General features: G+C 38.0%; 1 protein-coding gene across 6 annotated transcripts in view; it reads left to right on the forward strand.

The window, feature by feature from the left end:
• The window catches only part of KTN1 (kinectin 1), an 83,276-nt gene that overhangs the window by 3,298 nt on the left and 66,777 nt on the right, over positions 1-13,201 (forward strand). For all 6 annotated transcript variants that reach the window (XM_007445989.1, XM_007445990.1, XM_007445987.1 and 3 more), the window contains exons 2-4: positions 825-962; positions 2,362-2,532; positions 3,948-4,078. In XM_007445989.1, coding sequence (XP_007446051.1) covers positions 825-962; positions 2,362-2,532; positions 3,948-4,078 — 440 coding nt within the window. The remainder of the gene's footprint in view (positions 1-824; positions 963-2,361; positions 2,533-3,947; positions 4,079-13,201) is intronic.

Consider the following 13,201-nt stretch of genomic DNA (forward strand, 5'->3'; position numbering starts at 1 on the left):
AAAAAAAAAAAAAAAAAGTACTGTGGCATTAAAAGTACCATTCACATTTTGCACAGTCATCACCACCAGCCATCTCAAGAACTTTTCATCTTTCCCAACTAAAATTCTGTACCCGTTAAGCACTAATTCCCCATTCTTCCCTCTCTCTAGTTCTTGGCAAGCACCATCCTACTTTTCCTTGTCTGTGAATTTGACTATTCTAGGTACTTCATATAAGTGGAATCATACAATATTTGTCCTTTTGTGACTGGCTTATTTCACTTAGCATAACGGAGAAGAGAGTAATTTCAAGAGGTAGAGACCAATAGTATGAAATGCTAAATAGAATTCAAATAAGGATTGAAGGTTATTATTGGTAGAATGTGGCATTTGGGACACTAGGGACCTGAGTAAAATCTTTCATGGATATAATGGAAGAGAGAAAAATCAGGTTGCAATTAGTTGAGAAATGATTGGTAGGAAAGGAAGTACAGACTGTTCTTTGGTCAGTATAAAAAGGAAGTGGGTGTGGGGGGCTAGGGATTACAGTGGTGGGAAGGGTTTTATTTTTTAAGATGATAAGGGATTTGACCATGCCTATAAGCTGAGTAGGGCTAGGAGTGGCTGAGAAATGGGATATAAAAGAAGGAGCAAGTACTAGAAGTCCTGATGAAGTTAAAAGAGCATATGTGGCAGAGTAAGAAAGCTAGAATAAGTGAGAGAATTGTATATCAGAGTTTAAAATTTTGGTGGTAAAGCATTTTAGGAAGTATTCATTAATAATTTAATCTTTTCTGGTGTGTTCATTGTTTGCTATGATGATTTTTCATTTATTTTTAATAAAGATGATCAGGATAAGAAGGTGGAACCTCTCATGGCACCGTCAAAAAAGCAAGAATCATTACCCCTGCATCAAGAGACTAAACAAGAAGGTGGATCAGGAAAGAAGAAGGTTTCATCAAAGAAGCAAAAGACTGAAAATGGTGAAATGTGTAGATACGTATTTTATAAATACTAATTCTAGAAAAGTCCACTAGGACAAGGAACCTAGAGACCTCACATGCTCTTTAATTTCCAGCTTAATGTGTACCATAACAGCTTCAAAACTAATACAAGCCCATTGTGCTTTGACAGATGGTTAGGGTATAAGTTTGTGGTGAAGACCTTTATATGAAGTTTATAAAAGGACAGAAGCATTTATAAATATTCTCATTCTTAACTGTGTTTTGAAAATAATGTTAATAGCATACAAACTCTATAGAAGAAAAGTATTCCTGAAATATTTGTACTTTTTAATATCACATAAAGATTATGCTTGAGAACATTAGTTAAATTTGTCATTGCCCTACATTCCTAATTATTTGTTAAACATAATTTGCATGTGTGTATGAGAAGCATCCAGTTAAAAGTGATGGAGCAATTTTTATCTGTTCCGAATTGTCCACAGAAGACTTAGCTATGAAATTTACGTAGATTAAACAGTGATTTTTATAATATTGGGCTGTGATATCAACTAGTGCTAGAAAATAGTAAAATTGGAAAGGGAAAAGATGAAATTCTGTTATTTGCATTAAAATTATGATATATCAAGCAATCAGGTATAGAAAAATATTATCACAAAATATTTGTTAATATTAAATATTTATTATAGATTTTAAATGAAAGAACTGTATGTGCCCCAGAGTTTTTTTTTTTAAGGTAGGGATATAGATAGACTTCCATATGGGTATGGAAGTTTGTGTCTCTAACCAACAGATATCAGACTTCAGTATTCAAACTTTTCCCATTAAAATTAGGAACAAAGTAAGAAGCCTTCCTTCTTCCACTTTTAATGTGGTTCTGGAAGTTTTAACTAGTGTAGTAAGATGTACCATATAAGTTAGAGGCATAACTATTAGAAATGAGAAGATATCTGCAAGGAACAGTGACTAATTTTGTATCTAGCAAGGAAAAAAACTCAGAAATTACCAATTGGAATAAGAGGTCAGTAAAGTACCAACATACATTAAAAATTAATAGTTTTCCTTGAGCACTAATTAAATGTGAATGGATTCTTAGTTAAATCAGGAGAAACATGAGAACTAACTAAAATGTATAGGGATGTATAAGAAGAAATTTTCAGATACTATTAGAGGAGATGTGTGATACACTTTAGGTAACCTAAATGATATGCTATAAAATAATATTGAACTGGTATTTCTTAATTAGAAGAGTGTTGAGTTGTTAAATGATAAAATAGGAATTTAAAGCCAAATTGAGCTGGTATTAGAGATTTGAAAATAACTGCATTTATCATTAAACTTAATTGTGCTTACATGTTATTTAATTACTCTGTTATAAAAAATGCTGAGTAATTATGATTTTGTTGAACTTAAATTACAGTCTTGGTAGATGAACCCCTTATTCATGCAACAACTTATATTCCTTTGATGGATAATGCTGATTCAAATCCTGTGGTGGATAAGAGAGAGGTTATTGATCTGATTAAACCTGACCAAGTAGAAGGAATTCAGAAAACAGGGGCTAAAAAACTGAAGATTGAAGCTGATAAAGGTAAGATACAGAATGTGACAATCTTTTGTATTGAAAAAAACACATTTTTGAGTTCTGATGGAGTGAGTGTGTTTTCTCATAGAAGCAATGAATTGCAAAAGACTAATAGAATCTTTATATATCTAGTAAAAGATTTATTGGTAGTTTTCTAATCCACCTTCTCAGTTTTGTAGAGCTGGACATTAGACTTTGACTTGCCTAAAGTTTCATAGCTGTTTTGCTGTCGGGTAATCTGTTCCCTTCTATTATTGTCTCTCAGAGTTTTCTATGCTAATTCACAACAGCCTTATTATTATTATTATTACTATTATTATTATTGTTGTTATTATTTTGGCCGAGTCACATGGCTTGTGGGATCTTAGTTCCCCAACCAGGGGTTGAACCGGGGCCCACGGCAGTGAAAGTGCTGAGTCCTAGCCACTGGACCACCAGGGAACTCCATATTATTTTTTTAATAGTTTTTTTTTTTTTTTTTGACAGCACTTTTAGGTTCATAGCAAAATTGAGTGGAAAGTACAGTTTCCATATACCCCTTGTTCTCATACATGCACACAACTGCCTTTTTAAACTTATAATGTAGCTGAAGTATTAAAAGCTCTGGGCACCTTGGGGTCTAATGGGTGGCAGTTGCTTTTAATGAGAGGCAGCTGTTGCCTAATATAAGAACCCTAGGGGAATCGAAGTGGGTGAGTCAGGAGATGTTTGGCACATGGATTTTTAAAATGTCAGGATTGCTGTATATACTTGATGTTTGTAAAATCAGACTTCCTTTTTGTAATTGTCTTCGAGCTTATTTTCTCATCTGTAAAATTTGGTTCATAAGTCCTAAGTATTACAGTTAAATGAGAGTATTTGTGAACATATTTAGTATAGATACTACCATATATTAGACATTTGCATTTCTTTTTTTTTTAAGTAAGGGTATACTGGCACTTTAATATTCTGCAGTTTGGATACAAACCACTATATACATAGAATGGATAAACAACAAGGTCCTACTGTGTAGCCCAGGGAACTATGTTCAGTATCCCATGATAAACCATAATGGAAAAGAATCTAAGAAATAATGTATATATATATATATATATATATATATACATATATGTATAACTGAATCACTTTGCTGTACAGCAGAAATTAACACAACATTGTAAATCAACTATATTTTTCCAATTAAGAAAACAAAAAATATTCTGCAGGTTGAGCAAATTTTTATTTAATGTAATTATTCCATATTATATTAAAAATGATAAACACTTTTTCTCTGTGGACTAGAGCATTAATTGTTGTTTGACCTGAAATGTAAATCTGTTTTCTCTTGGTTACTGACTTTCTGGGTCAAGAATTCTTGGTGCTTTACCTTTGCTGAAGTTGTTACTTATATCTTTTAAATGTTAACTTTCTTTTTTTTAAAGAGAATGCTGAAGTAAAATTTAAAGATTTTCTTCTGTCCTTGAAGACTATGATGTTTTCTGAAGATGAGGCCCTTTGTGTTGTAGACCTGCTAAAGGAAAAGTCTGGTGTGATACAGGATGCTCTAAAGAAGGTAAGCATATTTTAGATTATGAGCCTATTTGAGGGCAGTGATTAGACGTTCACCAAGCAAGACTTCTGCTAGAGCAATAAGTTATAACCTACTCCCATCCTTCATACCCCGAAAGCACTTAGTGACATTTAAAAGTTCTGGAATGCCTTCAGAAGTTATTTCATATATCCATACTAATCAGTATACTTATTTAGTTCAGTCAGGTGTCCGAGTCATCTGAGGTTTTGACAAAAATGAATTGCTTATAATAAGATGATTTATTTAACTTTAAACTCATTTGGCACTTGGCTAAGTTGTACCTTGCTTTCCTGTGAATGTAGGTGCTGAAGGCAAGGTCGGGTGATTTCTGGATAGCATATGGAATGTTTTTGTGACTGAAGATAGCACCGTTCAAAGCACCTGGGCATCTTTTTTGCGTGTGTGTGTGTGTGTATAGAATACTACTGTTCTAAAGTAAATGCTTTGAATGATAGAATCATTGCTATGACTGACTAAAATTTGAAAAAAACAAAGCCATGAGCTAATATTTAATTTCTCATTATATTACACTCACTATTATCAGGTGTACTATCTATCTCATATTGGGAAATGGTGACAAGTTTTTAAGTGTTACTTTGTGTGAGATAAGATGACATGGTATCTGGTGTTCAATATTAGATTGTGGACGTGACCATTCTTATTTTAAACACACATACACACACACTCCTAACACACTTTTCTGCCTTAAAACCTTTAGTGGCTTCCATTTATTTATTTTTTCCCATCTTTATTGGAGTAATTGCTTTATGGTGTGTTTCTGCTGTACAACAAAATGAATCAGCTATATGTATACATATATCCCCATATCCCCTCCCTCTTGAATCTCCCTCCCACCCTCTCTATCCCACCCCTCTAGGTGGTCACAAAGCATGGAGCTGATCTCCCTGTGTGATGCAGCTGCTTCCCACTAGCTATCTGTTTTACATTTGGTAGTGTATATATGTCGATGCTACTCTCTCACATCGTCCCGGCTTACTCTTCCCCCTCCCCATGTCCTCAAGTCTGTTCTCTACTTCTACATCTTTATTCCTGTCCTACCTCTAGGTTCATCAGAACCATTTTTTTTTTTAGATTCCATATATATGTGTTAGCATACAGTATTTGTTTTTCTCTTTCTAACTTATGTCACACTGTATGACAGACTCTAGGTCCATCCATCTCTACAAATAACTGTTTCATTTCTTTTTATGGCTGAGTAATATTCCATTGTATGTATGTGCCACATCTTTATCCATTCATCTGTTGATGGACACTTAGGTTGCTTCTATGTCCTGGCTATTGCAAATAGTGCTGCAGTGAACATTGTGATACATGACTCTTTTTGAATTATGGTTTTCTCAGGGTATATGCCCAGTAGTGGGATTGCTGGGTCGTATGGTAGTTCTATTTTTAGTTTTTTAAGGAACCTCCATACTGTTCTCCATAGTGGCTGTATCAGTTTACATTCCCAGCAACAGTGCAAGAGGGTTCCCTTTTCTCCACACCCTCTCCAGCATTCACTGTCTGTAGATTTTTTGATGATGGCCATTCTGACCAGTGTGAGGTGATACCTCATTGTAGTTTTGATTTGCATTTCTGTAATGATTAGTGATGTTGAGCATCTTTTCATGTATTTGTTGGCAATCTGTATGTCTTCTTTGGAGAAATGTCTATTTAGGTCTTCCGTCCATTTTTGGATTGGGGTGTTTGTTTTTTTGATATTGAGCTGCATGAGCTGCTTGTATATTTTGGAGCTTAATCCTTTGTCAGTTGCTTCGTTTGCAAATCTTTTCTCCTATTCTGAGGGTGGTCTTTTCATCTTGTTTATGGTTTCCTTTGCTGTGTAAAAGCTTTTAAGTTTCATTAGGTCCCATTTGTTTATTTTTATTTCCATTCCTCTAGGAGGTGGGTCAAAAAGGATCTTGCTGTGATTTATGTCATAGAGTGTTCTGCCTTTGTTTTCCTCTAAGAGTTTGATAGTTTCTGGCCTTACATTTAGGTCTTTAATCCATTTTGAGCTTATTTTTGTGTATGGTGTTAGGAAGTGTTCTGATTTCATTCTTTTACATGTAGCTATCCAGTTTTCCCAGCACCACTTATTGAAGAGGCTGGATTTTCTCCATTGTATATTCTTGCCTCCTTTGTTAAAGATAAGGTGATCATATGTGCGTGGGTTTATCTCTGGGCTTTCTATCCTGTTCCATTGGTCTATCTTTCTGTTTTTGTGCCAGTACCATACTGTCTTGATTACTGTAGCTTTGTAGTATAGTCTGAGGTCAGGGAGCCTGATTCCTCCAGCTCTGTTTTTCCTTCTCAAGATTACTTTGGCTATTCGGGGTCTTTTGTGTTTCCACATGAATTGTAAAATTTTTTGTTCTAGTTCTGTGAAAGATGCCATTGGTAATTTGATAAGGATTGCACCGAGTCTGTAGATTGCTTTGGGCAGTATAGTCATTTTCACAATGTTGATTCTTCCAATCCAAGAACATGGTCTATGTCTCCATCTGTTTGTATCGTCTTTTATTTCTTTCATCAGTGTCTTCCCCCCCCCCCCCCCGTCAGTTTCTTATAGTTTTCTGCATACAGGTCTTTTGCCTCCTTAGGTAGGTTTATTCCTAGGCATTTATTGTTTTTGTTGCAGTGGTAAATGGGAGTGTTCCCTTAATTTCTCTTCCTGATTTTTTGTTGTTAGTGTATAGGAATGCAAGAGATTTCTGTGCATCAATTTTGTATCCTGCTACTTTACCAGATTCATTGATTAGCTCTAGTAGTTTTCTGGTGGCATCTTTATGATTATCTGTATATAGTATCATATCATCTGCAAACAGTGACAGCTTTACTTCTTCTTTTCCAGTTTGGATTCCTTTCATTTCTTTTTCTTCTCTGATTGCTGTGGCTAAAACTTCCAAAACTATGTTGAATAATATTGGTGAGAGTGGGCACACTTGCCTTGTTCCTGATCTTAGAGGAAATGCTCTCAGTTTTTCACCATTGAGAATGATGTTGGTTGTGGGTTAGTCATATATGGCTTTTATTATGTTGAGGTAGGTTCTCTCTGCGCCCACTTTATGGAGAGTTTTTATCGTAAGTGGGTGTTGAATTTTGTCATAAGCTTATTCTGCATCTATTGAGATTATCATATGGTTTTTATCCTTCACTTTGTTAATATGGTGTATCACATTGATTGATTTGCATATATTGAAGAATCCTTGCATTCCTGGGATAAACCCCACTTGATCATGGTGTGTGATCCTTTTTATGTGCTGTTGGGTTCTGTTTGCTAGTATTTTGTTGAGGATTTTTACAGCTGTGATCATCAGAGATATTGGCCTGTAATCTTTTTTTGTGACATCTTTGTCTGGTTTTGGTATCAGGGTGATGGTGGCTTTGTAGAATGAATTCGGGAGTGTTCCTCCCTCTGCTGTATTTTGGAAGAGTTTGAGAAGGATAGGTGTTAGCTTTCTTCTCTACATGTTTGATAGAATTCACCTGTGAAGCCATCTGGTCCTGGGCTTTTGTTTGTTGGAAGATTTTTAATCACAGGTTCAATTTCATTACTTGTGACTGGTCTGCTCATATTTTCTGATTCTTCCTCATTCAGTCTTGGAAGGTTGTACTTTTCTAAGAATTTGGCCATTTCTTCCAGGTTGTCCATTTTATTGACATATAGTTGCTTATAGTAGTCTCTCATGATGTTTTGTATTTCTGCAGTGTCAGTTTTTTCTCCTTTTTCATTTCTAATTCTATTGATTTGCATCTTCTCTCTTTTTTTCCTGGTGAGTCTGGCTCATGGTTTATCAGTTTTGTTTATTTTCTCAAAGAGCCAGCTTTTAGTTTCATTGATCTTTTCTGTTGTTTCCTTCATTTCTTTTTCATTTATTTCTGATCTGATCTTTATGATTTCTTTCCTTCTGCTAACTTTGGGGTTTTTCTGTTCTTTCTCTCATTGCTTTAGGTGTAAGGTTAGGTTGTTTGAGATGTTTCTTGTTTCTTGAGGTAGGCTTACATTGCTATAAACTTCCCTCTTAGAACTGCTTTTGCTGCATCCCATAGGTTTTGGGTCTTCGTGTTTTTACTGTCATTTGTCTATAGGTATTTTTTGATTTCCTGTTTGATTTCTTCAGTGATCTGTTGGTTGTTTAGTAGCGTATAGTTTAGCCTCCATGTGTTTTTATTTTTTACAGTTTTTTTTCCCTGTAATTGATATCTAGTCTCATAGTGTTGTGGTCAGAAAAGATGCTGATACTATTTCAGCTTTCTTAAATTTACTGAGGCTTGATTTGTGACCCAAAATGTGATTTATCCTGGAAAATGTTGCTTGTGCACTTGAGGAGAAAGTGTATTTTGTTGTTTTTGGATAGAATGTCCTATAAATATCAAATTATTAAGTCCATCTGGTCTAATGTGTCATTTAAAGCTTGCGTTTCCTTCTTTATTTTCTGTTTGGATGATCTGTCCATTGGTGTAAGTGGGGTGTTAAAGTCCCCTACTATTATTGTGTTACTGTTGATTTCTCCTTTTATGGCTGTTAGCATTTGCTTTATGTACTGAGGTGCTCCTGTGTTGGGTGTATAGATATTTCTAATTGTTATATTTTCTTCTTGGGTTGATTCCTTGATCATTATGTAGTGTCCTTCCTTGTCTCTTATAATAGTCTTTATTTTAAAGTCGGAAGTCTGATTTGTCTGATGTGAGTATTGCCTCTCCAGTTTACTTTTGATTTCCATTTTCATGGAATGTCTTCTTCCATTCCCTCACTTTCAGTGTGTATTGTCCCTAGGTCTGAAGGGGTCTCTTGTAGACAGCGTATAATATGGGTCTTGTTTTTGTATCCATTCACCCGGTCAGTGTCTTTTTATTTTAATGATTGCTTGTTTGCTTCCTTGCTTGCTAGCTTGTTTGTTTGTTTGTTTATTTATTTATTTATTTATGGCTGTGTTGGGTCTTCATTGTTGTGTGCAGTTTTCTTTAGTTGCGTTGAGTGGGGGCTACTCTTCGTTGTGATGTGTGGGCTTCTCATTGCGGTGGCTGCTCTTGTTGTGGAGTGTGGGCTCTAGAGTGCAGGCTCAGTAGTTGTGGTGCCTGGGGTTAGTTGCTCCTTGGCATGTGGGATCTTCCTGGACCAGGGATTGAACCCGTGTCCCGTGCATTTGGCAGACGGACTCTTAACTACTGTGCCACCAGGGAAGTCTCCAGTCTGTGTCTTTCGGTTGGAGCATTTAATCCATTACATTTAAGGTAATTATTGATATGTATGTTCCTATTACCATTTTCTTAATTGTTTGGGTTTGTTATTGTAGGTCTTTTCCTTCGCTTGTGTTTCCTGCCTAGAGAAGTTCCTTTAGCATTTGTTGTAAAGCTGGTTTGGTGGTGCTGAATTCTCTTAACTTTTGCTTGTCTGTAAAACTTTTGATTTCTCCATTGAATCTGAATGAGCCCCTTCCTGAGTTGAGTAATCTTGGTTGTAGGTTTTTCCCTTTCATCACTTTAAATATATCTTGCCACTCCCTTCTGGCCTGTGGAATTTCTGCTGCAAGATCAGCTGTTAACCTTATTGGGGATTCCCTTGTATGTTATTTGTTTCTTTTCCCTTGCTGCTTTTAATATTTTTTCTTTGTGTTTAAATTTTGTTAGTTTGATTAATATGTGTCTCAGCATGTTTCTCCTTTGGTTTCTCCTGTATGGGACTCTCTGTGCTTCCTGGACTTGATTTCCTATTTCCTTTTCCGTGTTGGGGAAGTTTTCGACTATAATCTCTTCAAATATTTTCTCAGATCCTTTCTTTTTTTCTTCTTTTTCTGGGACACCTACAATTCAAACATTGTTGTGCTTAATGTTGTCCCAGAGGTCTCTGAGACCGTCCTCCATTACTTTCATTCTTTTTTCCTTTTCTGTTCTGCGGCAGTTATTTCCACCATTCTATCTTCCAGCTCACTTATCCAAACTTGTGCCTCAGTTATTCTGCTATTGTTTCCTTCTAGAGTATTTTTAATTTCAGTTATTGTGTTGTTCATTACTGTTTGTTTGCTCTTTAGCTCTTCTGGTTTGTTGTTAAACGTTTCTTGTATTTTCTCTGTTCTCTTTCTGAGATTTTGCATCATCTTTACTATTATTATTCTGAATTCTTTTTCACGTGGTTTACCGATTTCCTCTTCATTTATTTGTTCTTGTGGGTTTTTAGCTTGCTCTTTTGCCTGCAAGATATTTCTCTGTCTTCTCCTTTTGTCTGGTTTACGGTATTTGAGGTCTCCTTTCCCTAGGCTGCAGGGTTGTAGTTCCTCTTGCTTCTGTTCTCTGCCCCTGGTGGTGAGGTTGGTCCAGTGGCTTGTGTAGGCTTCCTGATGGGAGGGACTCGTGCCTGCGTTCTTGTAGGTGGAGCTGAGTCAGGTGGTATGTTTTGGGGTGTCTTTGAGCTTAGTATGGCTTTAGGTAGTCTGTGCTGATGGGTGTGTTTGTGTTCCTGTCTTGTTTGTTGTTTGGTGAGAGGCATCCATCGCTGGGAGCTGCTGGCAGTTGGGTGGAGCTGGGTCTTGGATTCAGTTAGAGGCCTCTGTGAGAGCTCTCGGTGATTAATCTTCCCTGGGGCCAGGAATTCTTTAGTGGTCCAGTATCCTGAACTCCATGCTCCTAACGCAGAGCCTCAGGCCTGACTTCCAATCTGGGAACCGAGACCCCGCAAGTTGCTCTTCCCTCAATAAAGGGGTTTAAAAAAAAAAAACAAAAAAGCAAAGACTAATAAAACCATAGAAAAAATGGTAAAAAGTAAAATCAAACAAAAACAGAAACAAGGAAGCATACATACATGCAAAAGAAACAAAACAGAACGATATGAAACAAAAACAAGGGAACAACCTGACAAACAGAAGAACTCAAAAGCGAAATCAAACAATTGGAATCAAAACTAACAAAAACAGAAAACCTAATAACAAAACCAAAGCAGTGTGCCAACTGAAGAATAAAGTAAGGAAACAGAACAAACTGATAAAAATGAATTTAAAAAAATTAAAATAGAGAAATAACACAGGATAACAGAAAAGTAAAGTAGAAATGGAAATATAAAAAAAAATATTAAAGAAAAAGAAGAAGAAAAAAATACGGGAAAAGAACACAGAACAACAGAAAAGCAAAGTAAAAATAGAAGTTTATAAAAAAGTAAAATAAAAAATATGTTATAGAACATGAAGATCTCAAAAAACTAAAGAAAAAAAACCTAAAACAACAACAAACAAAAAAAAGAAAGAAAAGAAACCCAACAACAAAAAAGCCAGAATGAATCAAAATATAATAAAATTAATAGTAATAATTATGTTTCCCTGGGGTCTCAGCTGAAAGTGTCTTTGTGCACACCGTGAGCCATAGCCCACCCCCGCCTCCCCAAGAGGCCCTCCTCTGCCGCTTGGCTGGTCTCTGGACCTGTTGTGGGCCCTGTGAAGACCACTCAGACTCTGATCTGAGCCAGTTCTTATGTGTGCTTGTCCCCAACGTCCACAGCTGCCAGAGCTAGACCATTTTCATTTGTGGGAACACTCATTGTCTACTCATATATTCCATGGACGCAGGGTCTACCTAGCTGATCGTGGGGATTTAATCTGCAGCTTGTACAGCTGATGGAAAGTTTTCGATGTTCTTCCTTAGTTGCCCCATCCCTGGGGTTCAGCTTTGGTTTTATCCCCACCTCTGTGTGTGGTCCACCCACAGAGTCTGGTCCTGAGGCTGCCTTGGAGATCTTGGGTCTGCTCCAGTGAGGACAGAGCGCAGAGGTGGTATGACTCCTTGGATCGCGGGAGCCCTGGCAGTGCCAAATGTGCAGGGGAGCCGTCAGCCACAGGCACAAGAGATATGGCCCTAGTGAGGGCCTTTTCTGGCGCCCAGTGTACGGTGCATCAGGGCCAGCCCTGGCTGGGCTTTTTCTGGCACCGAGCATCCCTGAGGGGGCTTTTTTAAATTGCTAATTGGCAGGTGCTGGCATGAGGGGAGAGAGAAGCTGCAAGAGTGGCTTGTCCCCCTGAGTGTTACTCAGCAGTAGTGCCCTCTTTCCATGGCAGTTCCGTCTTCCTCTGTAGGTATTCCCTGCTGAGGATTTCCTCCCTCCCGTCCCCTCAGTCCATCTCCCCACAGCCAACAGCAATTCTCGCTCTGGGCCTGTTCTCCAGTCCCCGTGCTCCAGCTCCCAGCCCCCTTGCACACCTGTGAACACATGTCCCAGTCCAGGGCACGTAGGGCCACGGTACGGACCATCTGTGTATTTCTCACTGTGTCCCATCTGCCACTGATTGGCCGCTTCACCCTCTTCCAGCAGCCTCAAATGCTTTTCTTCTGTCCCAGTCAATTTCCCTGTCGGAGAGGGGTTTTCCCCGAATTTGGGACTCTCTCCTCTGCTTCAGCCTCCCCCCAACCCCGGGGTGCAGGTCGCGTCCGGCTTCCTCCTCCTCCTCCTCCTCCCTTCTTGTTGCCATCCTGCCCAGTTATGCAGGGATCTTTATAGTCCTCCAAGGTCTTCTGCTAGTCTTCAGCCGGTGTTCTGTGAGAATTGTTGCATCTGTAGATGTATTCCTGATGCATCTGTGGAGAGAGATGAACTCCACGTCCTCCTACTTCTCCACCATCTTTTTTTTTCTTTTTTAAATGTGTTTATTTATTTGGTTGCACTGGGTCTTAGTTGTGGCACACGGGATCTTCATCGTGGCCTGCGAACTCTTAGTTGCAGCATGCAACGTGGGATCTAGTTCCCCGACCAGGGATCAAACCCAGGCCCCCTGCACTGGGAGCCCAGAGCCCCAGCCACTGGACCACCAGGGAAGTCCCTTCTCCACCATATTGAATCCTCTCCCATTTATTAAAGACCATCCTAGTCCAAACCATCACTTCTCATTTGATTACCTTCAGTATTCTCCTAGTTGATGTTTCTGCATTCCCTCGTAGCCTTCTAGTCTATTTTTTCTACACAACTGCAAGGCAGCCTTTAAGAGGTAAATCACTGCTTTAAAAACCCTTTGGTTCCTTTCTCTTTGCACTTAAAGCAAAATCCAGATTCCTTTTAAGGCCTATGTCTGTCTCTCTCTATAACCTGATCTCATGGCATTTTCCTCATCCCCTCATTAAAGA

This window comes from Lipotes vexillifer, unplaced genomic scaffold (assembly GCF_000442215.2).
Source record: "Lipotes vexillifer unplaced genomic scaffold, Lipotes_vexillifer_v1.1 scaffold43, whole genome shotgun sequence".
Taxonomy (NCBI): domain Eukaryota; kingdom Metazoa; phylum Chordata; class Mammalia; order Artiodactyla; family Lipotidae; genus Lipotes; species Lipotes vexillifer.